The 27,387-nt window shown below is 40.4% G+C and overlaps 1 protein-coding gene across 1 annotated transcript in view; it reads left to right on the top strand.

The window, feature by feature from the left end:
* Nucleotides 64–27,387, top strand: part of ENTHD1 (ENTH domain containing 1) — a 101,939-nt gene continuing 74,615 nt past the window's right edge. The window contains 4 exon segments of the mRNA XM_003126009.6: nucleotides 64–247; nucleotides 5,840–6,343; nucleotides 19,852–20,019; nucleotides 20,022–20,093. Of these exon segments, the coding sequence (XP_003126057.4) occupies nucleotides 5,995–6,343; nucleotides 19,852–20,019; nucleotides 20,022–20,093 (589 nt within the window). The 5' untranslated portion in view covers nucleotides 64–247; nucleotides 5,840–5,994.

Raw genomic sequence — 27,387 nt, forward strand, 5'->3', positions numbered from 1 at the left:
CCCAAGCACGGATATTTTAACTCGTAGCATCCCTCTGGCTTAAAGTCCTGAGAGCAGCGCGCGCCCGCCCCGGGAAAGGCCGGAAGTGAGAGGCCGGAAGTGAGGAGCCGGAAGTGGGGCAGGACCTGGGCGCTCGGACCTGGGCGTTCGGGTCTGGTTGGAGGAGGCGGATCAGCTTGGTGACTGGGGATTGTGTTTGGGAGGGAAAAAGCTTGAACGCTGGCTGGCGGCTGGACCTTTCCCTCAGGTAGTAGCGTCTCATCTGGGAGTGGGGGTGGGGATGGAGGCGGATGCTCCTCCCACTCTGCTCCCTGCGCTCCGCTCGTCAGGGGCGCGTTGGACGGGTCGAGGCCCGCAGGTCTGTGTGAGGGAAAGTCCCTGCTGTGTGACGCCATCACGTCACTCCCTCCTTCTAGAAGCTTCTCCAAGGCCCAGCCTCCCACTCCCAGTAAATTGCAGGCTCTCTGAGAGCAGTCGCTGAGCTGAGTCATCTGTGTGACCCACTGCCCGCTACGGGGCTTCCCTGGAGCGCAGTGGTCATTCTGAAACATTTGTGGACCCGGTGAAGAAGTGGTTGCTGAGGAAATATCCTGGCTTCAGGAAATTGATGCTCCCTCCGCCTCCACCCTTCACGTTCAGAGTTCTTTCCCAGCATCTCGTTTCTTCCTGTCAACAGTCTCTCCTATGTGGCGGTTATTCCTAATGCTGTAGATGGAGGAACTGAGGCTCAGAATTGTTCAACCTTAATTAGGAAATGGCAGAGCAGGACCTCAAGTCCATGCCTCTGGAGTCCTAATTAAAGTAATGAGATGAAGTGCTGAATGCCTAGGTGTGAGCATAATTGTGAGCATTCAGTGAAAAGTAGCCGTTTATGGGAGTTCCTGTTGTGGCTTATCTGAAACGAATCTGACTAGCGTCCGTGAGGAGGCAGGTTCCATCCCTGGCCTTGCTCTGTGGGTTAAGGATCCGGCACATTGCTGTGAGCTGTGGTGTAGGTCCCAAACGCTGCTCGGATCTGGCATTGCCGTGGCTATGGTGTAGGCTGGCAGCAGCTCCGATTTGATCTCTAGCCCGGGAACCTCCCTATGCTGCGTGTGCAGCCCTAAAATGACAAAAAAAAAAAAAAAAAAAAAAAAGTAGAGTAGCCATTTACTCCAGTGAGTGGGGACTCTTGTCTTATGCGCCTGTTAATCCATTTCTTAGAATGGAGCCTGTCACATGGTAAACTCTGGAAAATTCATAGTTGAGTGAATTAATGAACACAGGAAGTACTCAAAAAAGAGTTTTTCTGCCTCTTGCAGTGTTCTTTCTATCAAAACAGTAACACCTAATGCCGAGGTGTTCTCTATAATAGTTCTCCCATAACAGTCTTGGCCAGAGCTTATTTCCTCCTGAGTTGATCTTACGTCTACAGGCAGAACCTGACACAAGAGCTGTTCTCTCCTCATAGCACTACCCTAAATCTGTCTTTCCAGAGGTGCCTCTTTGTACTCAGCCGCTTAGATGCTGTTGTCATTATTGTCCTAAATCTTTGGATAAACTCGGTTTAGCTCCTCAGTCTCTTATTCTCAATTCTGACATCCAAAGAGGTTTTTTTTTCCTGTCTTTTTGCCTTTTCTAGGGCCGCACCTGCGACATATGGAGATTCCCAGGCTAGGGTCTAATCGGACCTGTAGCCACCAGCCTACACCACAGCCACAGCTACATCAGATCCGAGCCACATATGTGACCTGCAACACAGCTTAACCCACTGAGCAAGGCCAGGGGTTGAACCTGCAACCTCATGGTTCCTAATGGGATTGGTTTCCACTGCACCACGACGGGAACTCCAAGACGTTTTTTTTGTTTGTTTGTTTGTTTTGGGGGGGGGCTGCACCTGAGGTGGCATATGGAAGTTCCCAGCCTAGGGGTTGAATTGAAGCTGTAGCCGCTGGCCTTCACCACAGCCACAGCAATGCCAGATCCAAGCCTGTCTGTGACCTACACCACAACTCATGGCAACACCAGATACTTAACCCACTGAGCGAGGCCAGGGATCAAACGTGCATCCTCATGGATGTTAGTCAGGTTCATTACTACTGTGCTACCACAGGAACTCCCCCCAAAAGTTTTGAAGACCAATTTCCCCCCACCCCCCGGACTTATCTGGGTACAAGATCTGAACTGAAATGAGCATTTGTCTTATTCTAAATATTTGCAAGTTTTTGTTGCAGTCATGTTAATGTGTTCGATTATTCTGACCTTACTGACAACCCCAGACCTTACTGTGGGCATCATGTAACATATAGTATAGACATGGCATTACCCTTCAGAAGTCCCTCCTCCCCCACCAAAAAAATTGAATTCCATGACCCATCTTGCTTCAGAAGATTCAGATAATAGGTTGTGGACCAATAGTTTCATGTTAGTGGACAGCTTAAGTGATCTGTTATGATTCACGTAAAGTTGAGGGAGAAAACAGCCTTTGCCAAAGCATTGTGGAAGTGGGTAAATGTAAAAAGAAAATTGAGACCTTTTAGATCTCATCATTTGTTTATTTCAGCATTATTTAAGGGAGAAAGCTCCTTAACTAATATTTTTGAATGTAGGGAGCATATTTTATATTTCCAATGTCCTCCACAAAGCTGTTTAAATGATAGGTATTCAAGAAATACTTATTGATTGATTTGAATATATTTGCTCAAAATTCTAGAATTTTACTTGACAATTATAAGAGCTGTATTATATGTATATATATTTTTGGAGAAGGGGCTTTTTGTCCTTTTAGGGCCACACCTGTGGCATATGGAGGTTCCCAGGCTAAGGGTCTAATCAGAGCTGTAGCTGCTGGCCTACACCAGAGCCACAGCAGCACAGGGTCTGAGCTGCGTCTGCAACCTACACCACAGCTCACGGCAACGCTGGATCCCTAACCCACTGAGCAAGGCCAGGGATCGAACTCTCAACCTCATGGTTCCCAGTTGGATTCGTCAACCACTGAGCCACAATGGGAACTCCCATATATATATTTGTAATGTCATGTTTTAATCCGAAGCTGTAGAAACAATGCCAATTTATCCCAAAGCAAAATCATTCCATCATTTGGGTATTCACTGTGCCTACTATGTGCTGGGTCCCTGTTGGCAATAGGATTATACTGGTAGATAAGACAATCATGGTCCCTGCTCTCATGGAGCTTCCAGTCAGGTGGTGGAGAAAGCCAAAGAGCAAAGGACAAATACATATAAATAAGCCTACAGCATGCTACGTGTCATGAAGGAAATAAACTGGGTGCTTGTAAGAGCATGATGGAAAGACTTAAGTAGTAAGTGTGCTAGGCAAAGGCCTCTCAGGGGAGGTGGCCCAGATTTATGACATGAAATATCTTACCTCCTTCCATGTCTAAATATTATTGGGATTTGGGTAGCCAGACAACCAAAATTCAGATACGAAAATTTTCCCTCTTTGGCACTACTTTTGTCTTAGATGTCACTTCATTGTGATTACACTCTCAAATTTTTGAAGGTCTGAGTCAACTGAGCATCTCCAGGTAGTCGGGTGTCTAAAACACATAATGAACCAACATAGAATTTACAGCTTACACTAATTAATTGAGCCCCTCTTAACTTGAGAAGATATCAGTTGTGGAATGGTGTCTTACATATTCTATGTTCCTGTCACAAAGCACATTAGTAAATGGTACTAATTCACTTATCAGACTTTTTGCTTTGTGGTTTTTCTAATGGTTAGGAATGTATTTAATTTTGGTATGATGTCCAGCACATCCATTTTAAACTGCTCTTTTGGGTGGAAGGCTATTAAGCAGTAGTTTTCTGGGACAGAAAGTTCATTTAAGAACTTAAATTTTGGGAGATCCCTTCGTGGCTGAGTGGGTAACGAGCCCGACTATGATCCATGAGGATGCAGGTTTGATCCCTGGCCTCGTTCAGTGGGTTAAGGATCCCGTGCTGCTGTGAGCTGTGGTGTAGGTCACAGCTGAGACTCGGATCCTGCGTTGCTATGGCTGTGCTGTAGGCTGGAACTGTAGCTCTGATTCAACCCCTTGCCTGGGAACCTGCATATGTTACAGTCACAGTGCCACCCTAAAAAAACCCAAAAAAACAAAACAAAACAAAAAACTAAAATTTTAATTTTAGTTTTTTTTTAAATTTAAAAATGTGGGCTAGAGAATAGAGGAAAACCTAAAAATTAGCATTTTGTCCCTCCAAAATATACATAGGTAGCAATCCAAAAGAGAAAAAAAAAAGGATTTTAACAACTGTTGTTTAATTCCATCAAGTTATGATTCTAACAGGGTTTTTTGGTTTTTTTTTTAAATAGACTTGTGAAGAAACAGATCAATATTTGTTGCTCTAAGCCAATGTCACAGAGGATCTCTGTATTGAGTGAGCTTGGTAGAGTGGAAAAAAGGACAATAGAAAAAAAACCCTCATGATTGAAAATTTTAATGGCTTATTGAAACACGTTATAAATCGAGTTTTCACTGCGGGAGTGAGTCAGATAAAAATGCCTGTATTCAAAGTGCAAACAAGAGAGAAAATCAGAAGATTGTAAAAACACAACTTCTCTTTTTCTTCCTAGGGTTGATGATAGTCTCTTTCTGAGAATTCTTAATTAGACGGATATATTTTCTATCTTGCTTATTTGAGGCTGTGTTGCATTTTTACCAAAAAAAGAGATTACTTATATCTTTCTCTATTTTTAAAAAAAGAAGTGATGGTTCATTTAGGATACTTCTGAAAATTTATGTCTTCCTTAAATACATACACAGAAATTAACCAAGCCTGAGCTAGGAATTGAGAAGGTCAAGGAAGAGAAACAAAACTAAAAATAACACACTTATTGTGGATTTTAACATTATTCTTTTGTATGTGTGCAGTTTCTCTAGTAAAATCTGATTATAGATTGTTAAGGCTTCATTGGGCCTGGATGCTCATCAGGGCATCTTGTCCTAAAGCTGAGCGGAGAAAGCAATTTGACCTTTCCCTTAAACTTACCAGCCTTCCCAAGACTAAAATATGGTTTATGGTGCCACAAGTTAGACGTGCAGTCCACTAAGGATAATTACTTGTCTTAATAGTTAATGACCCTCCCCTCGCTCAGACTTTTTTTTTTTTTTTTTTTTTGTCTTTTTAGGGCTGCATCTGGGGCATATGGAAGTTCCCAGGCCAGAGGTCTAATCAGAGCTGTAGCCTCCAGCCTATGCCACAGCAGCATGGGATCCGAGCCATGTCTGTGACCTACACCACAGCTCATGGTAAGTGCTGTGTCCTGAACCCACTGAGCAAGGGCAGGGATCAAACCCGCAACCTCATGGTTCCTAGTCGGGTTGTTTCTACTGCGCCATGACGAGTGGATTAACAAGAAAACAGACCATATTTAGATCTGATTCTCATGACTTGTAAATTCTAAAAAGAATACAACCACAGGGTCAGTTTATCCTAAGACTTAGTTTTCACCCTTTTAATTACTCTCAGGACATAACATTTTTATATGTTCTTACACAAGAGATGTCACAGTGCAAGTTCCATTTTCTTGTACTAACTTGTCCACTGTTCATGTAATACTTATAGTTTATTTCTGGTCAAAGAGGTTCAGTGATACCTTCAGTGGAAACTTTTAGGTCTAGAAAGACCATCTATATTTCTTTACATAATATAAGCCAATCCCTTGTGAGAGATTTTACCATCTCAATCCTGGGAACATTTATAAGGTACCCTCAATCCTGGCTGATGTAAGTGAGGTGCTGATTTGGAAACTAACCCTAGATTTTTCAGACTGAATTGATCTGACATTTAAATTTTTTTTACTTATATATTTTTTGTGCTTTTCTTTTCAGGAAATCAATACCTTGTCAAGATGGAGGTTAATTATTTGTATTTGGTAGCAGCAGAACTGGGGACCAAATACCTCTCAAGAGTTTTATAAACCAATCATATAAACTCCTATTCGATTGCTCTCATCCCCCATCTCACCTTCAAATTTATCTTACCTATGGCATTCAGGAGGCAAGTGAAAAACTTCGTGAAAAATTACTCAGATGCCGAAATAAAAGTCAGGGAAGCAACTTCTAATGACCCTTGGGGTCCTTCTAGTTCTCTGATGTTAGATATCAGTGATCTGACTTTCAACACAATTTCTCTCTCAGAGATTATGAATATGCTATGGCAGAGACTCAGTGACCATGGGAAGAACTGGCGCCATGTGTATAAATCCCTTACCCTAATGGATTATCTCATCAAGAATGGATCAAAGAAAGTTATTCAGCATTGCAGAGAGGGGTTCCCTAACCTTCAATCACTAAAAGATTTCCAACACATAGATGAAGCTGGAAAAGATCAAGGTACCAGTTAAAGACATTTATACCATGTGCCAATAAAGACTAAGAGTTTGGGAGGGGATCATTTTAAAGCAGGACCCGGGGAAAAGTTGTTTTTAAATGTGCTAGTTGCCTTTCCTCTGGGACAGTTATGGTTTCCAGTTTAATCCTTTCTGTTGACTCTTGAGTGCCTTCGAGAACAATTTTTTTTTTTTCCGAAAAGGATGTGTAAAGCTAACACACTTAGGTTCCTGATGATACCTCATAGAAAATGGACATACAAGGGAGGTCATAGGGTATTTGTCTTTCTCTGATTTATTCCACTTAGCATAATGCCTTCAGGGTCCATCCATGTTTTCACATAAAGCAAGATTACATTCTTTTGGACCTTGGAGGGCATTATGCTAAGTGAAATATATCAGACATAGACAGGCACTGTGATCTCTCTTATATGTGGAATTAAAAACAGATAAGCTCATAGATACAGAGAGTGGATTAGTGGTTTTCAGAGTTGGGGGTTGGGGGTGAAATGGGTGAACTGTTTTTTGTTTTAGTCTAAATAAATTGAATTAAAAAACAAAATCAAATAAAACAAGTACACCAAAAAAGTTAAGAACTTGGACTTGAGGTCCTGCTTAATTTAAATATGATGAAATTATAATGAATCATTTTCCATGAACAAACTTCATGATCAAAGTCAAGGAACTATGTACTTGGAGTAAATACGTTGTTTCTGGGGCTAATCCAGCCTTTTACCCCGGTACCATTTTGTAAAGATCAGTATATCATATTAAGATATTTCTTAGATGAGTTAAAAGTGCAGAGTGTGTTATCAGAAAGGGTTGTCATTCAGCCTGGGGTTGAATCCTGACTCCGCCTCCGACTAGCTGGGTAACCTCAGGCAATGGGATAGATTACTTGGAGCCTCAGTTTAAATTCTGTAAATTGGGACAATACAGTATCTGTCTCAAAGATGGGTGTAAGGAGTGAAAATATGTGTACCTATTTCTCTCAATAAGATGTCAGTTCCATGAGGGCAGAAACTTGGTCTACCTTGCTCATTGCTGGGTCATGGCAGAAGAAGAGCCATCAACATTTGTTGAGTGAGTGAATAAATGAAAGGAAGAATGAATGAGTATACAAAATGGCCCCAATTTTGTTTAAAAATTATATTTCTGAATATAAGATTATATAAGAGTTTACCAAGTGGTACTGGTAGGGTTAGAGATGATGTTTATTTTGTTTTATGTAAGCTTGTATATTTTAAAACATATTTTATAATTAGACCAAATAAAACCAGTGCTGTAATGTGAAAAAAAAGATCAAAGTGAATAAAATAGAAGACATGGCAATTTGATATAATAATGTCACTGTAATTCATAATTAGACGAATTTAGTCATAAATGTAAGAAAGTGTTTCCAAAGACAATGGAGACTTCAGAAACTATTGAAGTAGTTTTATTAAAGTAGTTTTATGAATACAGAAATTTAGGTCATGAAGTAATTTTGTCGGGGGTGGAAGAGGAGGTGAAGTGGTGAAAGGGTACCTAGGAGGATATTGAACCGAGATGATTCCGTAGTGCCTGATACTCTACGATGGTAAAAGAATCAGCACTTCCTCTCCACCTAATGTGAAATTATAGCTTGTGTTTAAAGTGAATAGTCTTATGAATCATGAGAAGACGATGAAATTCAGTGCAGTATCTGTGTTAAGTATACACTTTAAAAATAGACTCTTTTTTAGAACAGTTTTAAGTTTACAGAAAAAATATGCAGAAAGGACCGAATTCCCTCATATCCTTCCTCACCCACACATTGTTTCTCCCATTAACATCACGCATTAATGTGGCACATTTCTTACCATTAAACTAATATTTTACATTCTTATTAATGAGAGTTCTTAGTTTACATTAGGGTTCACTCTGTGTTCTGCATTTAGTTCTAATGGTTTTGAAAGATGCAGTGTCATGTGTCTGCTGTTCCAGTAACATGCAGAGTAGTTTCACTGCCTTGAAAATGCCCTGTGCTCCTCCTGTCTGGCCTCTCTCCCTGCCCTGAACCCTTGGCAACCACTGATCTTTTTATTATTTCTATAGACTGTCATAGAGTTGGAATCATTTGGTTTGTAGCTTTTTCAGAATGGTTTCTTTCCCTTAGCCATGTACATTTGAGATTCTTCCATGTCTTTTTATAGCTGGAGAATTCATTTATTCTTTTCCTTTCTTTACTTAAAAAAAAAAAGCAAAACCAGCTTTATTGAGGTGTAATTCATATACCATACAGTTCACCCATTTAAAGTACACAATCATGTGGGTTTTGGTATATTATTAATTTTAAAAATTGTGATAAAAATATGTATAACAATATGTAATATAAAAGTTGCCATTTAAGTGTACAATTCAGTGGCATTAATTACATTCACAGTGTTGCATAACCGTTACCACTATCTATTTCCAAAACTTTTTCATCATCCCAAATAGAAACTCTAGCCATTATGTAGTAGTTTGGAGACCTCTAGTCTACTTTCTGTCTCTATCAGTTTGCCTATTCTGAGTACTTCATATGATTGGAATCATCTAGTGTTTGTCCTTTTGCATCTGGCTTATTTTATATACCATATGTCCTCCAGGTTCAGCCATGTTAGAGGATATGTCAGAATTTTATAGCTGAGTAATATTCCATTGTATGCACATACCACATTTTGTTTATCTACTTATCTGTTGATGGGTTCTTGAGTTGTTTTCACCTTTTGGCTATCGTGAATAGTGCTGCAATGAACATTAGTTTTCAAGTTCAGTTCGAGTCCCTGTTCTCAGTTTCTTTGGGTATATACTTAAGAGTGAAATTGCTGGATCATTGGTAAGTTAATGTTTAATATTTTGAGGAACCACTAAACTATTTTCTTTAGCAGCTGCACTGTTTTAAATTTCCACCAGCAGTGTAAGAGGATTATTATTTCTCCACATCCTTACCAATATATGTTATTATTCATCTTTTTTTTAAAAAAATTGCAGCTATTCTACTAGATGTGAAGTAGGTTCTTATTGTGGTTTTGAATTACACTTCTCAAAGACTAATGATATTGAGCATTTTTTCATGTCCTTGTTTGGCCATTATTATGTCTTTGGGGAAATGTCTACGCAAATCCTTTGTCCTTTTTTTTTTTAGGGCTGCATCCACGGATTATGGAGGTTCCCAGGCTAGAGTTTCAGTCAGACCTGCAGCTGCTGGCCTATGCAAGAGCACAGCAATGTGGGATCCAAGCCACATCTGTGACCTGCACCACAGCTCATGGCAACACCAGATCTTTAACCCACTGAGCAAGACTAGGGATCGAACCTGCATCCTCATGGATGCTAATTGGGTTTGTTAACTGCTGAGCCACAACAGGAATCCATCCTTTGTCCATTTTTAACTGGGTTATTTGATTTTTAAAAAAAATTGTTGAGGAGTTCCCACCATGGCTCAGCGGAAACAAATCTGACTCATGTCCTTGAGGATGCAGGTTTGATCCCTGGCCTCCCTCAGTGGGAATTTTTTTAATTAATTAATTTTTAAAATTGAAGTATAGTTGATTTGTAGTATCTCAGGAGTACAGAAAAATGATTCAGTTTTATATATATATATTTCAGATCTTTTCCATTATAGGTTATTATAAGATGTTGAACATAATTCTCTGTGCTATACAGTAGATCCTTGCTGTTATTTTATGTATAATCCCAAATTCCCAATTTGTCCCTCCCCCTCTTCCCCTTTCATAACCTTAAGTTTGTTTTGATTGTGAGTCTATTTGCTTTGTAAATAAGTTCATTTATATCATTTTTAAGATTCCACTTATAAATGATATCATGTTATATACTATTTTACCCTCAATTAGTTGTCATGAAACAGTTAATTTCATTTAAATGGGCCGTTTTACATTAATATACTGTAAATGTATATATTACACACATATATTTAAATTAAAGGTAGATTTTTTTAGGAAGGTACATTTTATTATATTTTATTGCTTTTTAGGCTGCACTCATGGCATATGGAGGTTCCTAGGCTAGGAGTCGAATTAGAGCTACAGCTTCCAGCCTACACCACAGCCACAACAATGCTGGATCCTTAACCCACTGAGTGAGACCCAGGGATTGAACCCACAACCTCAGCTTCCTAGTTGGATTGTTTCTGCTGTGCCACAACAGGAACTCCAGGAAGGGACATTTTAAAAGATATTTTTAGTGTTGTTAAAAAGTTACGGTAAACTTTTTACTAGAAGTAGCATCCATTGGTGACATTCCTGCCATTTTAGTTTTTTTGCTATCAGTGTTAATCATCTCATTTAGGAAATTGGATAGTTCACATTTATATTGATGGCTGCTTTGCATTGGCTGCTTTGTATGTCCTCCAAACCTTGAGGATGGGCCCTTAGCTTTCACTCACCCATTTGCTCACTAAAGTTGCAATGTCTTGGAGTAAGATCTTAGCCTTTTAAGCCATAGTTAAGAAGTAACAAACTAAAATGTGAAAGTAAATACTCTGAATACATAATACACTTTTTTTTTTTTTTTTTTTTTTTGTCTTTTCTAGGGCTGTACCCGTGGCATATGGAGGTTCCCAGCTAGGGGTCTAATCGGAGCTACAGCTGCCGGCCTACACCACAGCCACAGCAATGTGGGATCCAAGCTGGGAGTTTGACCTACACCGCAGCTCACGGCAATGCCGGATCCTTAACCCACTGAGCAAGACCAGGGATTGAACCTGCAACCTCATGGTTCCTAGTTGGATTCATTAACCACTGAGCCATGACAGGAACTTTTTTTTTTTTTTTTTTTTAAGGGCTTCACCCGTGCAAATGGAATTCCCAGGCTAGGGGTCGAATCAGAGCCATAGCTGCTGACCTGTGCCACAGCCACAGCAATGCCAGATCCCCAACCCACTGAACAAGGTCCAGGATTGAACCTACATCCTCATGGATACTAGTCAGTTTCATTAACTGCTGAGGCATGACGGGAACTCCCATAATACACTTTTAATATTTATACTAGCTCATAAATTATTAAAATCAACTGTTTGTGGGAGGAAATTTGTTTTCTGAGTTGACGTTCTCGTAGAAGGAGAGAAAACCCCAGATATATGGGCTTAGAGAAAGAAGGAGCCCAGGAAATAGGAGAAAAAAAGAATGATTGGGATTTTCTTTCCAAGGCAACTGTAATGAATTGAAGCGAGGCATTCTTTGAAAGAGTAAATTCAAGAAAAAGAAAACATTTCAATGTAAAAAAAATTACTTAAGTTCTTGGTAGTCTGTGTTAAAGTTCTAAAAGCCAAAGTCTACAACTTGGGGGCATTACTTCTCTTACGGAAGGAACTGGATGTGGAGAGCGTGAGGCAGACAGTTCCCAGGCATTGTGATGTAGCGGTTGAGCTTTAAAGGACAGCAGACAATTTTTTTCTGTAGTTGTCAGACAGCAGTAGTCACAATTCTCTAACCATTGAACTCACCTGATAGGTGATAGTGGGTTAATTAATTAGTGCCATGCAAATGTGCTCAGATCTGCAGAGATGGGTTACTTTTTTTTTTCTTTCTTTTTGGGGGCTGCACCTGAGTTATAAAGAGGTTCCCAAGCTAGGGGTCAAATAGGAGCTGCAGCTGTCAGCCTACACCACAGCCACAGCAGTGTCAGATCTGAGCCTCGTCTGTGACCTATGCCATAGCGCCAGATCCTTAAATCCACTGAGTGAGGTCAGGAGTCGAACCCACATCCTCATGGACACTAGTTGGACAAAACCCACTGAGCCACAGTGGGACCTCAGAGATGGGTTACTTAACACCAGGCTGTTAAGTCCATTTATCCTTAGGGGAGCAAATGTTATTTCCTATAGGAGACATTTTTAAAGTTCAGATGAACAAATGAATTTCCTTTAATAAACATATGTTCTAGATGGATCCTCATAAGCCTGTTCTGTGGTTGTTAAAATCTCTATCACTGTGAGTTTAAACAAAACCTTTATACTTAAAACAATTGAGTTTTGGATCGCCTTTTGCTCCTTTTCAACAAGTATAGTCATTGATAATCATAATAGCAAGAAGCAAAGCACGAATGTGTGTGAACTTCAGTGTGCCCATTCAGCCAGGCTTCCCACAGTGCTCTTTGCTTATTGTGCTCGTGTGGAGAGCAGGGTACAGCAAAAGAAAAAGCGCCGGTAACCAGGTAGCCCTTCAGGGCTGTGTCAGTAGAATCATTCTCGAGGTTGTCATCAGGTGAAATAGCTCACATATGTATACTAAGGTCAGTCAAAGAAATTGAAACCTGTATTTTGTTATTTTTATAGAGCCACTCTCTACTTTTTAAGTTTATTAACTTTATGACTTGGGGAAAGTTTCTCACTCACCATAAACTTTCTTTTCTCATTTACCAAACGGACTTCATAAACGCTGAGGGTGGCTGTGAGGATTGGAGGTAATGTCTAGAAGTCAGGTGCATAGTAAGTCATTGATCCATGTTAGCCAAAAATATTAGTTGTTGACGTGTTTTACTTTTATTATTTCTTGCAGTGTATATTCCTGTTCAAATAAAGCTCAGTGTAGCTTTCCCACTGCTGTGTAGACGTCCACAGCCTGTGCCCATCTCCAGTACCTTGTCCGTGTGTCCATAGCAGCGTGCATCGCTCTGCTGTAACGACTTGTCTTACATCAGTCCCTTTAGTGGGCTGTGGGTGTTTGGAGGGCTGAGATTTCTTTATTTGTACCTCTTTTTCTTGACTTGCTTCGTGGAGGTGTGGAGTAAATGTTTGCTGAGTGGCTAGTGGGCTGTTGTAGGCCCAAAGAAGGGGTTAGAAGCTTTAAGAGTTTATCTACATATTCTTCTAGCTTTCTATGGTGTTTCTAGGAATAGTGCTATTTTTATCCTTCTCGGTGTTTGGACATCTTCTTTTTTTTTTTTTTCTTTTTGCCCCCCCGCAATATGTGTGGAAGTTCCCAGGCTGGGGATTGAATTGGAGCTACAGCTTCGGGCCTACACCACAGCCACAGCAATGTGGGATCCGAGCTGCGTCTGTGACCTACACCACAGTTCATAGCAACATCGGATCCCTGACCCACTGAGCGAGGCTTCGGAGATGGAACCTGCATTCTCATGGATAGTAGTAGGGTTTGTTACCACTGAGCCATGAAGGGAACTCCCTGAATATTGCTTTTTTGGTGTGATTACTGTAATCTTTTGAAACTTCTAAGTGAATATTGAAGTCTGTCTTTTATGACAACAGTTACTATTCTTAATCTTGTTGCTTCTCTGTGCTTTATACTGGAAGAATTCCTTAGTTCTATTAATTACCAATTCTCTCTTTAACTGGTAGATTCTAGAGTCTACTTTGGATATTGAGGGTATTTTCTTTTTAACCCCAGTGACTATAGTTTTCATTTCTAGGATTTTAACTTGACTCCTTTCACATCCATCTGTTCTTGTTTCATTTCTGCCTATTTTTGTTTTGTTTTAATTTTCATATTCCTTGTTGTGAATGTGATTCCTGTATTAATGTCTTGATATTTATTTAAAAATCTTTGTTGTTTGATTTTTAAATCCTATAACTATATAGAATATTGATTTATAGAAGGTCCTGTACAGTTTTATAGGACGTTAATTTCTTTTAGAGTGAATTTATCTTTTGATTGCCGCATTTATTGGCCATCTTAAGGTTTTTTTTTTTTCTTTTTGTCTTTTCCAGGGCCACACCCAAGGCATGTGGAGGTTCCAGGCTAGGGGTTGAATTGGAGTTGTAGCCGCTGGCCTACACCACAGCCACAGAAGTGCAGGATCCGAGCCAAATCAGTGACCTACACTGCAGCTTACGGCAACACTGGATCCTTAACCTACTGAATGAGGCCAAGGATCAAACCCGAAACCTTGTGGTTCCTAGTCAGATTCATTAACCATTGAGCTGTGACAGGAACTCCCATCCTAAGATTTTTTTAAATTCAGGAGTTCCCATTGTGGCTCAGCGGTTAACGAACCTGACTAGCATCCATGAGGATGCAGGTTTGATCCCTGCCCTCACTCAGTGGGTTAAGGATCTGGTGTTGCCGTGGGCTATGGTGTAGGTTGAAGATTCAGCTGAGATCCTGAGTTGCTGTGGCTGTGGCTATGGCTGGCAGCTGCAGCTCTGATTGGGCCCCCAGCCTGGGAACCTCCGTATGCCTGGGTGCAGCCCTAAAAAGACAAAAAAAGACAATAACAACAAAAGATTTTTTAAACTCTATTTTGGAACTTTAGTTGTCAGGCTTATTTTGAGTGAGAGTTTCTTCCCCAATTACCCATGTTCACTTTTCTCTTTATGTGGATTTTTCAGCTTCCCCTCCAGTGCAGCTTTATAGGGTAACTCAGGGGCCATGTCCTGGGATAATACGAGGGTGTCATAGATCCAGTCGCTGAGCCAGAAGGTGGCTTAGTTTAGTCCCAAGCCTTAAGGCTGTGTGTGTCCTCTTGCTTCTAGACCCACAGCTACAAATAAATTATAGCCCAGGAGGCAATTAGTGGATTTTTTCTCTTTTTTATGTTCTTCCCAGCCTCCTCTCACAAACATGGATACCCCATAACATCAAAGAGTGGGAGCAGCTCTGGTTCCCTACACTGGAGGGGCTGAACTCCTGGCCACCAGATCAGAGCCCAGAAGTCCTGTGGTTTGAGCCCTGCTCACTGCTTTTTCATTTTTCTGGTTCATGGCAGTTTTTATCTTGTTTTTGAGAACAGGCACTGCCTGTTGCTGCTGTGCATTTGGGACAGAGAAGAGGGGTACTTTGAAGCACGAACTTACTGTGCCAACTTGACGGAAGGTTTTTTATGAAATAACCTGATCATCTATACTGTTTGGGATACTTCTTCTTTTCCTCCCCACTCACCCCATCCCCATGCCGAGGGCATCGTGGAGGGTAGATAGGAAGGGAGAATATGTGTGTAAATACTTTAGAACACCACAGGCCTGAGCTAAGCGGGGTGGAGAGGGGAGAATGGAATTAGAAGGTATTTAGTAAGTACAGTCAGGAGACATGGACCACTGGGTTTGGGGAGCTGAATGTTCATACTTCTGGCTTAGAATGCAAGTAAAACTCCCTGAGGAAGGAATAGAGGAAGAAGAGTAGATTTCGGTAGGTCTTTGGGTCAGGAATGGAGAGAGGAGTATGACAATGTTTTATAACAACTCTTTGAAGGCTGACGGCTGTTTTTGTTGGTTTGTTTTTTAAGTCTGGTATATGTCTTTTTGCTGGTGCATTTCAGTGCCCAAGATCTTTTTTTTTTTTTGTCTTTTTGCCTTTTCTAGGGCCACTCCAGTGGCACATGGAGGTTCCCAGGCTAGGGATTTAATTGGAGCTGTAGCTGCTGGCCTACGCCACAGCCACAACAACGTGGGATCCGAGCCACATCTGCAACCTACACCACAGCTCACGGCAATGCCGGATCTTTAGCCCACTGAGAAAGGCCAGGGATCGAACCCGCAACCTCATGGTTCCTAGTCGGATTCATTAACCACTGCGCCACGACGGGAACTTCAGTGCCCAAGATCTTTGAATTTACCCTATTTCCAACTCTCATTACATGATGTCCTCTTGTGAATTTACATAGAATCCTTCCCAGCATTTAGGTCAGTTTTCCTCAGCACATCATTTCGCAAACGTTTCTTAAGTATCTCTTAAGCAAACAAGTGTAGTTCTGGCCTTGACGGATGTTTACTCTAATGGAGGAAAAAGACATTTATCTCGCAGGCAGTTACCCACCCTGGAAGTGCAGCAGCGGAAGACTAGTGGAGGTGCTGTGAGAGTGCCTGAAGGCAGGGCCTGGCCCGGGAGGCCCTGGTGTAGGGGTAGGGTGAGGCCGGAGGGGTGCTCTTACCTCTCAATGGAAGGCCTTTCTGAAGAAGTGAGATCTGGGCTGTTCCTCTGCCGGTATGTCCGCACGGCTGGCTTTTTCTTGCTGTTTGACTCAGCTGATGTATTACTTCCTCAGTAAGACTTTCCTTGACCGCACCCCGACCTGAGGTTTAGCATGTCCCTCTTCTTTATTTCCTTTAGAGCATTAATTTTTATTCAAAATTATCTCCTTTAGGGACCTTGTCTCTTTTGTCCTTGCCAGGGCCCTGACTTCTTTAGGGACCTTGTCTCTTTTGTCCTTGCCAGGGCCCTGACTTCTTAGAACATTTTCTGAAATTTAAGTGTTCAAGAAATGATTAAATGACTGCCTAAGTAATATCCTTGGGAGTTGGTCTGTTGCGTAGCTGTGTAGTGGTGTGTATGCCCTTGTCCTTTGCCTTGAGTTTGGGGGGTTGCTCAGATTTTTGCTCCTTCATTTTTCTATCCTTGTTGATCCTCCTCTTGCTCCACCGCATCTTTCCGATGGGTTCGCCATGTTAGCATCCCACCCTCTGGCTATAGTGATGGGTGTGTGACTTTCAAGCTGGGCCAATCAGTGTCATTCTCCTGGATTTTTCCAATTTGGATAAATGAAGAAGGAGACCTCTCAGGCGGCAGAGTGTGAGGTGTGAATCTGGAGCTGTCTGTGGCCGTAGCCACGTCCAGACTGAAGAAGGCCTGTGAGAGGAGAAGATAAAGGCTTTCACAGAGGGAAGCAGAGGAGGGGGGCAGGGGCGGGGTGGTGCTGGTAGTTTCCAGTCTCTGCTTCATTTGTATCTGGGGCCCAAGTATAGCCCTGGTTTTCCCGCAGCCAGTTCAAATTGAGTTTCTGTCACTTAAAACCAAAAGATTCCCAATTAAACAGTGTAAAGCTTTATTTTTATTTTAACCTTCACCTCAACTAACAAGCTCTTCAGCTTGATGTGTTTTATACCTTTGGATGTTGATTTGTTGCATGGTTTAATTTTTTTCAGAGAATCTGTTTTCTCCCTCCCTTCCTCTTCTCTCTTTCTCTCTCTCTCCTTCCCTCTCCTTCCCTCCCTTCCTCCTCTCTCTCTCCTCCTCCTCCTTTCCCTCTCCTCCTCATTCCCCTTCCTCTTCCCCTCTCATCAAGCACAAAGCAGTTGCTGCCTAACTTTGTTCTATTTTCAGTGCTATTCTACTTTAGTCCTATGCACTCATTCTTTTTGGAAATGTATTGGTCAAGTGAGTAGATCTTATTACTATTGTTAGGATTTATCTCATCCTTGAAGTAGGTTTATTGGGTTCTCAGATTTTTTTTTTTCACTTTCAACTTTGATGCTGTAGAACAGCCAGGTTCCTCCTCTCCAGTACTGAGAGGGTGTGAGGGGCTGCTAGGGCAGTGGGCAGCCTTGAGTGGGGAGTTCACTTCTGGGTGATTTCTTCCCTGTTTTCTGCACACTGCTGTGGGCTGGCCTTCCTGATGCTGCAGACTGCTACCTCAGGGAGGAGCCCTGATGCTGCAGGGAGAAGTCCTCCATCACTGTGGCTGGCACCCTGCGTGGGTTACCTTTTGAACTGTTGCGGCTGTCCTCAATCCCTCCAACCATGCAGACTCCAGGTAGAATGTTCACAGCTGTCCCCTAATTTCTAGTTCTAACATTTTCAAACTAGAAGTGTGGCAAGAAATTATTCCAAGCCAAGCAACTTTCGCAGGCAGCTAAATTGTAAATGGGCAATCAGTATTTTTCATCCATCTGGCTCCATTTCCACTATGTCAAGGAGGAAATTGAGACTTTTTGGTAATTTGCTCCTTTATTGATTCACTAAATGTTTATTGAGCATTTGCTATGTGCCAGTCACTCTTCTGAAGATTCTCATGGAGCTTATATTCTAGGTGAGGAAACAATAAACATGTAAACAGATAACTATATGATATAATATTAGGTAGTGATCAGTGCTCCGTTGAAAAAATAAGGCAGGATAATGGAATAGAGAGTGAAGGGGGGTTGGGACTGTTTTAGAGAGGGTGGGCAGAAGAAAGCTTCTCTGAGGAGGTGACATCTGAGTAGAGGCCTGGATGAACCAGAGGTCTGGCCATACCAAGGCCCCTGGCAGAAACAATAGCCAGCACAAAGCTCTGAGGAGATAGAGTTTGGTGAGATTGCCTAATAAGGCAGCCAGGGTGGCTGGAGTGGAGGGAGTGAGGGGAAGAGAGGAAGGAGGTGAGTCCGTGAAGCTAAGAGTGGGAAAACATTTTTCACATCCCCCCAAAATCGAGCTACATCAATTTTCCCAGGGAAGGCAGGGTCTGGTGTGTTGTCCCCAAGGGCTGACAGTCACACCAAACTTCTATCGTGCAACAGAGCGATAGCCCAAATCACCATGGGATTTTTGGTCATAGACTGCAAGCTAATCATAGGTAATTAAGGGTGTTGAGGATGATGTAGTTTAAAGCAGTTATCAAAGAAGTTTGGGCAGAAGAAATGAGCAAAAAGTGAGATTAGATAAAATAATCTTGGAAAAGATGGCAGCTTGAGCAAAGTTTTCTGACACTGTCCAGATCAATCCTTAATGACTGACACAAAACCTTGTTGGCTCTTGTCATCTAAATATACCCTGAATTTGACGGCTTCTCATTACTTCCACTACTGGCAAACTATAATTGGAAACATTAACACTTTAATCCATCACATTTGGAGCCCAAAATGAGCATGGTAGTGGATCTTTAGGGACTTTTCTCATGTCTGGAAGGCATGAGATGTTAATATGAGTTGATCCCAAGATATGGAGAAGTAAATGTGTCAGGTATCATTTTTCTAGGGAGATGGTTGAGAATAATCCTAGTAATACTATATATTTGAATGAGTATACTTTTATATCTGTGAATTAAACTGAACAGATAAGCATAAATCGTTTTTAGAGAGGAAACTCAGGCTTAGACCACCTAACTGGCTCAGAGTTGCCGAGATGGTTAAAGACAGCAGCATTGTTAGAATTCTTGCCTTAGACTATCCTCTGGCACTCCATTAATGGCATTACATTATTTTGATTAGATGTGATGTCAGAGACAAGCCAGCTGCCCTCCCTTCTCTTGTCCTACCCTAACTGTACCCCTGTAAGTTGCAGATATAAACAATGGGTGGGTACACCCCTAGCTGGCTGCCTGCCCGCCTGTCATCCGTCTATCCGTCCATCCACCTATCTGTGTATTTCTCTGTCTGCTCCTCTGAATACATATAGAATGGTTTATTTTCTCCTGTGCTTTACAAATTTGAATCATACTGTGCCATATGTCATGGTCATACATCTTTAGCCGTATGTCATGGTCATACATCTAGGTCAGGATATCTAGCTCTAATTCATTCCTTTGTAGGCCTATATTGTTTGAATTATTGCAGAGTATGTATTGCTTTCAAAAGGAAAATCCAATAGCATATTTAAGGTAAAAAATGTAATGCTAGTGTATGATACGATTTCATCATGTATTTATTTACTTCTTAAAACATAAGAAAAGGAGTATAGTTATTGACAGTCCTAATGAAAGTTAGGTTTCCCTCTACATTTGCTAGAGGTATTTTTGCTTTGCTTACTTTTCCATTTTTTCCTAATTATCCTCATAATAAAACGTAATTGTAGCCTTAATTAGTATTTTATTTTTTAAGCAACTTAATGTATTTTTCAGGTTATTATATCCGGGAAAAGTCTAAGCAAGTCATAACACTGCTGATGGATGAACAACTGCTGCATAGAGAGAGGGAAGTAGCATGTCGGACTAGACGGCGTACCTCCTACTCCATGACGTTACCTAAAAGATTACCTGGTACAGGTAACTCACCAACAGCGTGTGCTTCTGCCCTACACCAGAAATTCCTGCATCAGAGAAGAAGTGTAAACTTCTTAACGTTGCAAGGCTGCGTAACAAAAGTACGTATAATGGACATTGGCCGAAAATGCAATAGGTATCATTTAAGAACAGCTGAAATATATAAAACATTATCAGGTTTTAGTCCTGAAGTATTAATGCTGTTTTAGTGCTGCTATTTCTATATTAGACTGTACTGTAGTGAAGAAAGATGAAGGATACTATTCAGTAGAAAATTTTATGACGATTTTCTGAATGCAGTTATCTGGGATTCAAATAACATGTCTTTGAGCTTTGAAGGTATTAAACTAGTGACGGCCCTATTTGGCATCATGGTTCAGTTTTAAGACGTTAGTCATAACTAGGGAGTGAGGGAGAACTGTCTTCTGAGACTTGGTGTCTGGTGTGTGTGCACTTCCACTGTTTGATCCTCCAAATCAAGAAATTGACATTTTAAAAAAATGTGCCTCAGAATTCTGAAAGTGCTCTAAAACTCTTCTAGGACAATATAATCCTTCCCCTTGCCTGAAACTTTAAATCTGGACTAGTGAACTTAAAAAAAAAAAAAAAAAAAAAAGGGTACAGGGCACTTAGTTATAATGTTGTGAGAGAAATCAGCAGGAAAATGCAACTCTACTCTCTTCTCTTCCGAATTTGCAGAAACATAAATGAGTGTCATTTTGTTCTAACTTCTCCAGTACAAACCCTGTTGATAAATTGTGTGTAAGGAACAGACACTTGGAGGAAGAACAAACATTTATGAAAAGTGCCTTGGGGAACTTCCCTGGAAAGGAGTTAACCTTTGTGCCACGAGCAAGGGGCCTAGTGGGAGTAACAGAGAGTCAAAAGCACATTTAAAGGCCCACCTCTGAGCTTTGTCACGTAGCTGTATCAGCCAAGATCTTGAAAGACAGTGAAAGAGGTGGGCATTGTAATTGTAAGAGTAAATACCAACCAAATGCTTCTAAAAGTAGTGGAACTTTTTCTTTAGGGTACCCAGTCCTTTGAAATAAACCTCCAAAAGAGACAGAAACACATTCTAAAATTTGCTCACAGAAGCCTTAAATTCAAACTGATACTTAAAAGAAGTAACAGTGAAATAACCAATTATGACTCATCCAGAGTTTCTTCACCGCTTCTGCCATTTCTCTGTCACCTCTTGTTTTCCTTCTTCCATTTCTTTTCCTCTTTTTTCCTCTCTCATTATAGACATTTATTAAATGCATAAGTTAAAATTTGGATATCTAGCAGAAATTTGGAGCTGTGCTAGTGATGAAAATAAAGTCCTTTTCATCATGGAGCAAATATTCTGGTAACAGAGATAGATATTAAATACACATAAGCAAAAGAGATAGAAAATATGTCAGATACTGTCAAGTCCTATAAAGAAAAAGAAAGCAGTGACAGGAAGGAGAGTGACAGGGATGGCTTATTTTAGCCCAGAGAGTGAGGGAAGACCTTTTGGAGGAAGCAGATATTTAGTCAGAGACTGGAATGAAGTGAGGGAACACATCCAGGTATAGCTGGGTCTTCTAGACAGAAGGAGCAACAGGTGTAACTGTTCTGCAAGTGGAACAAGCTTGGCACACTTAACCGTAAGCTTAGGAGATGAGTCTGTAAATTGCTGCAGAAGTAGCTTAACTCTGAGCCGTTTGTATGATTCATATAAGAAAATATAGTTTATTGCTTTATAGTCACAGCTTTTTAAAAACATCAAATGATGTTTCCCAGCTTTATGACACTTCTTACTCACGAGACTGAACTCCAAATGTCTTTTGACTATTAAAAAAAAAAAAATCAGTCTACCTGCACATGAAGCTGTTTTGCTACAATTAACTTTTTTCATACCACAAACATGTATTAAGTACCTGCTTACTGTATGCCAGATACTGCTTACTGGGCCTGGTAAGCAAATTGGGTGTGTTTCTGCTCTCACAGAGGTTGTATCTAGTGATGGGCTTTTGGTCTGCTTCAAAAAATGACATTCAAAAAGAGTTTTGGCGAATGATGGCATCATTGAAGTGAATCTGTATTTTTTTTTTTTTTTGGTCTTTTTAGGGTCACGCTGATGGCATATGGAGGTTCCCAGGCTATGGGTCTAATTGGAGCTGTAGCCACTGGCCTATGCCAGAGCCACAGGAACACCAGATCTGAGCCGCATCTGCGACCTACACCACAGCTCACGACAATGCTGGATCCTTAACCCACTGAGCAAGGCCAGGGATCGAACCCTCGGACCTCGTGGTTCCTAGTCGGATTTGTTTCTGTGGCACCACGACGGGAACTCCAAGAATACTATTTAAAGTGAATGGTAGGACTTCCTATTGTGGCTCAGCAGGTTAAGGACGTGACTAGTATCCATGAGGATGTGGGTTTGATCCCTGGCTTCGCTCAGTGGGTTAAGGATCTAGTGTTGCCACAAGTTGTGGCTCAGATCTGGCGTTGCTGTAGCTGTGGCGTAGGCTAGCAGCTGCAGCTCTGATTCTATCCCCAGCCTGGGAAATTCCATATGCCACAGGTGTGGCTCTAAAAAGAAAAAATAAATAAAGTGAATCGTGGATATTTGGATATAAAAGCTGTAGTAAATTTCTTAAAAACCTTAACAGTTCGTTTAAGATTAAAAACCTTAGAAATTTCATTTATCCATCACTGTATATAGTACACATATATAGTAAATATATAGATGTGTGTGTTTATGTTCAAAAAAGAGCAATTGGATGAAGTAATCTTAGCAATACTAACCATATCCAGTAGGCATTTGAATCTGAAACTGTGTTTTAGAAGAAGAAAGGAAACTGACAGTTCATTTGGGTGGGGGATGATAAGAAAACCTGTCAGGGGCATTCCTGTCGTGGCTCAGCAGAAACGAATCTGACTAGCATCCATGAGGACGCAGGTTTGATCCCTGGCCTTGCTCAGTGGGTTAAGAATCTGACATTGCCATGAGCTGTGGTGTAGGTTGCATACGCGGCTCAGATCCCATGTTGCTGTGGCTGTGGTGGAGGCTGGCAGCTGTAGCTCCAATTCGACCCCTAGACTGGGAACCTCCATATGTCATGGGTGCGGCCCTAAAAAGACACACACACACAAAACTTATTGGGACAGGAGAAGTAGCAAATGAAAACTTGGGGATGGGTGGATCAGTTAAAATTAGGTACACCCACAAGTGACAGTATCAGGGCCGCAAAACTGGTAATGGTATAAACATAATAGGAACTTCTCTCTTTTAAGGCTGAGCTAGATGTTCAAGGACTGATATAGCTCTCCATGACGTCAGAGCTCTTTTTGTCTTGTGGATCCTCCAAACTCACATGGAACTTGCACTTTATGATCCAAGATGGCTGCTTGACTCCAGCTGTCACATCTGCCTTCTCGCCAGTAGGAAGGAGGAGGGGTTGAAAATAAGAATGCCCCTTCCCTTTAAGGACATTTATGCAAGTTGCCTGTAACATTTGGCGTACATACTGTTGTTTAGCACTTAGTTACATGGACACTCCTAGCTTTAAGAAAGGCTGAGAAATGTAGTCTTTATACTAATAGCCATGTGCCCAGATAAAAGAAGATCTGTTGTTAAGGAAGAAGGAGAAAATAAATATAGGGGACAACAAATAGTCCCTACCATGGAGGGAAGGAATATGTAAGAAATGAATTAATCATGGTAACTGGTTGTCAGCTTAAATGGAATAGAGAATAGAAATTTTAATATGTAGAAAAATGTGGGCAGATAGTTGAGAGTACTCAGCACAGTTTATAAAGGACATAATGAACAGTATTTGGAAATTTCAGTTTGATATGATTAGCAACTAGGAACCATTGTAGGCCTTGGAGAACAGAAGGGATGTTTAGCTTAGTCACAGAACTTAGCTTTATTACTGGAAACAGCTGTTGGTGGAAGATAATTCTTAGTGCTTTGTGTAGAAATGAAGGAGATACAAATTCGAAAGAAGCTTTATAAGAGGCAGTTGTTTCAATCTGGGAATCCAGGACCTGCTCTAGGGTTATTGAAAAGAGGGAAAGGTGATGTTTAAAGACAGAGTATAGAAAGGAAATGGGGTACATAGATGATATACTGGAGAAGAAAGAAAAATTGAAAATGACTCTAACATTGGAGTTAGAGAAAATGGAGGCAAGTGGTGGTATCATGCAGGTAAATTTCCATCAGAAGGAATTTAAAGATGCTTCTAAATTATTTAGTTACAATGAAATGTAAAATTGAATGTATTGCTAGAAATCTGATTCTCAGGCTTTAGGAGCCAGAGCTGAAACAGCTGTGCCTCACTTCTTTGTGGTGAATTAGCAAGGGAAAAAAGGTACTTTATAGAGAAGGTGTTATACAGACATCACTACTCCTATTCCTTTTTTTCTATTTCTGAATATTTCCCCATGTTTTAATTCTGGTTGATAGCTTGGGTATCATCGTTTAGATGATTTTGTTGTTTGAAGGAAGAGATGAGCTGAAGGATAATTGCTTGATGGCAAGACAGCAAGCTATAGAAAGCCCAGTGATGACTCAGCTTCTCTGAGCTATAAGCATCAGAGTCAGGTCTTTTCCTTTAGGGGACTAATTACAAAAATGATCACCAGAGACATTGCTTACAATTAGACCAGCAAAGCATTACCTCTGTTGATCAGTCTTCCATAAAGAGCTCATTAACGGTCCTCGTTGCAATGGAACTTTACCTGTGTTAGAGAAGGATTACTCTGGTCTGTGTTAGATGTAACAGCATTCTATATCATAGAAATATTTCCCTAAAAATTGTCTATGATTTCTGTCAGATCAAAAGTTAAACTTTTGTCATACTTTCATAAGCAAGAGCACCAATGTTGGTATTAGTTACTTCCCACAGTGAACTTGTGCAGAGAGTTGATGTGGAGTCATACTTGGTTGCCTTACCCCATGCAGTCTCAATGGCAGGGCTTATAGTACAAATGGTGGTTGCTCTTAAAATATTTACACTGATATATCTAAAGCAGTAATTTTCTTAAAATTTAAAAATAAACAAAGAAAATAATAGTAACTTATATTCCTACCACCCTAAACCAACTATCAACATCTTAGAATATTTGCTTCTAGTCTGCTTATTTTTCTTCTTTTGTTTTTGTTCAGAGAAATCACTCTATCATTAGAAAAAGGGCCTACTATAAAGAATTAATCACTTCCAATCCCATTACTTAGAACTAGCTATAATTAATATGAAATGAACATAAGTTCTAGGCATCTTTCTACCCATATATATATATGTATAAAGAATAACTAGAGAGAAATTGTTTTCATAAGAGTAGACTTGTACTAGATACTGTGTTTTACTAAAAATATTTCAGGTCTACTTCTGGCAATAACATTTACTAGAAGCTCCAAGAAACCCAATAACTAAAGACAGAAGTGATACAGAAATGATATTTGAGAAATTTCTCGCCTCACCAGAGGGATGGGAAGTCTCCAAGGATCTCTCCTTCCGAAAATATAAGGTGTTTAATTTGATTAAATAAACAAAAATAAGACTAGGACATGTGAACTCAGGTGAAAGTGTCTTGGAGCTGTGGGACACTGCAGGAGACCTTAGAGAGTGAGTTGCCTAAGGGCAGTTGTTAGTGGTTAAGAAAATGAATTTTGAGCCTGCCTTGAGCATTGGGAAGGAAAGCATGGGATTCACTGTGCTGAACCCATATACTCAGGAAGGGCCTGAATTGATTCCAGGTTGTTCTCTCTGCAGGAAGAAAGCCTGCTCGGTTCACAAGTGCATAGGTGCATAGAAGACCCACCAATTAAAATCAGGCAAAGAGCTCATAATTCACTTCACCAAACACAGGAGAAATTAGCAAAGAACATATTCAGCCCCACCCCCCAGATTGTAGATGTTAAAAAGCATCCATAATATAGAAGAGCTATGTATTTAAATATTTAACTAATAAAGGATACAATTACAGTATTGATACTGGGGGAGGCTCTGCATGTGTGAAGCAAGAGTATATGGGAAATCTCTGTACCTCCCTCTCAATTTTGTTGTAAACCCAAAATTGCTCTAAAAAATAAAGCTTTTAAAAAAGGACACATACAAAAGCACAACTATCAAAACCAGATTTGTCCTTTTCTAAAGTAATCCAGTTTTTCAGTTATATTTGTCACAGCCTGGGTTCTTGGGTTGAACTAAACTCAAAAATGAAAACTGTTTCACTTCAAAAAAATAATTAGGAATGAATGTATGAATTTGAAAAATAGGATCTTATGGAAATAACTAGCATTGAAATAAAAAACTTAATTTAGTGAACTAGAAGATATATCCAATGTAAACAGAAAATATAAAAGCAATGTTCAGATGTGGAGGGTACATCTACAGAGGAATGACAATTACCTTGCTACTAAAAGTCACCTCTTCTCATCAGCTACAGTGGAGGCCAGCTGACAGTGACATAGCACTTTCACAGCGCAGAGAAAAAAATAATGGCCTGTATTTGTGTACCCAGCAAAACTATCATTCAAGGCTGAGGGTGAAATAGTCATTTACAGATAAATATGAAAACTGAGAGTTTATCACCATAAGACCTGCAATTAAAGGATATACTTCAGAAAGAAGGAAAATTATTCCAGAAGAATAGTGGAGATGCAAGAAGGAGTGATTAACAAATAGTCAACATGTACATGAAACAAACACGTTCTGTGTAAAATAATAATGTCTAACTTTTGAGTTAAAAAAAAAAAGACAACTAAAATAGTGGGTAGCCATGGTATTTAGTTGGAAGTGGATCTACAGAATTATAGTATTTTGAAGTCCTTGTATTTTTTGAGAGAAGAATGAGGATATTATTTGACTCTAAACTTTTAAAGATAAATAATATGCATGATGAACTTTCAAAGGTAGATGCCAAAAGAAGGGAAGTAGAGTGCATAAATTCAAAAGTAGCAAGAAAAAAAAATGGAATGAAAAAAAATTTTAACTTGCATAAGAGGTAAGAAGCACAGGTAAAGTGGGGCAAATGGAAATAAAAAGTGAAATGGCAGGGGAGTTCCTGTTGTGGCTCAGCAGTAACAAATCCAAATAGTATCCGTGAGGATGCAGGTTTGATTCCTGGCCTCGCTCAGTGGGTTAAGGATCCGGCGTTGCCTTGAGCTATGGTGTAGGTTGCAGATGTGGCTTGGATCTGGCGTTGCTGTGGCTGTGGTGTAGGCTGGCAGCTGTAGTTCTGATTCAACCCCTAGCCTGAGAACCTCCATATGCTGCAGGTGCAGCCCTTAAAAAAAAAAAAAAAATTTAAAAAGGTAAAATGGTAGAAATAAGTCAAATATATTAACAATCATGATAAATATTAATGGGTTGATTTCATCTGTTAAAAGGCAAAGATTATCAAATTTGGGAA

The sequence above is a fragment of the Sus scrofa genome, chromosome 5 (genome assembly GCF_000003025.6).
Source record: "Sus scrofa isolate TJ Tabasco breed Duroc chromosome 5, Sscrofa11.1, whole genome shotgun sequence".
NCBI lineage: Eukaryota > Metazoa > Chordata > Mammalia > Artiodactyla > Suidae > Sus > Sus scrofa.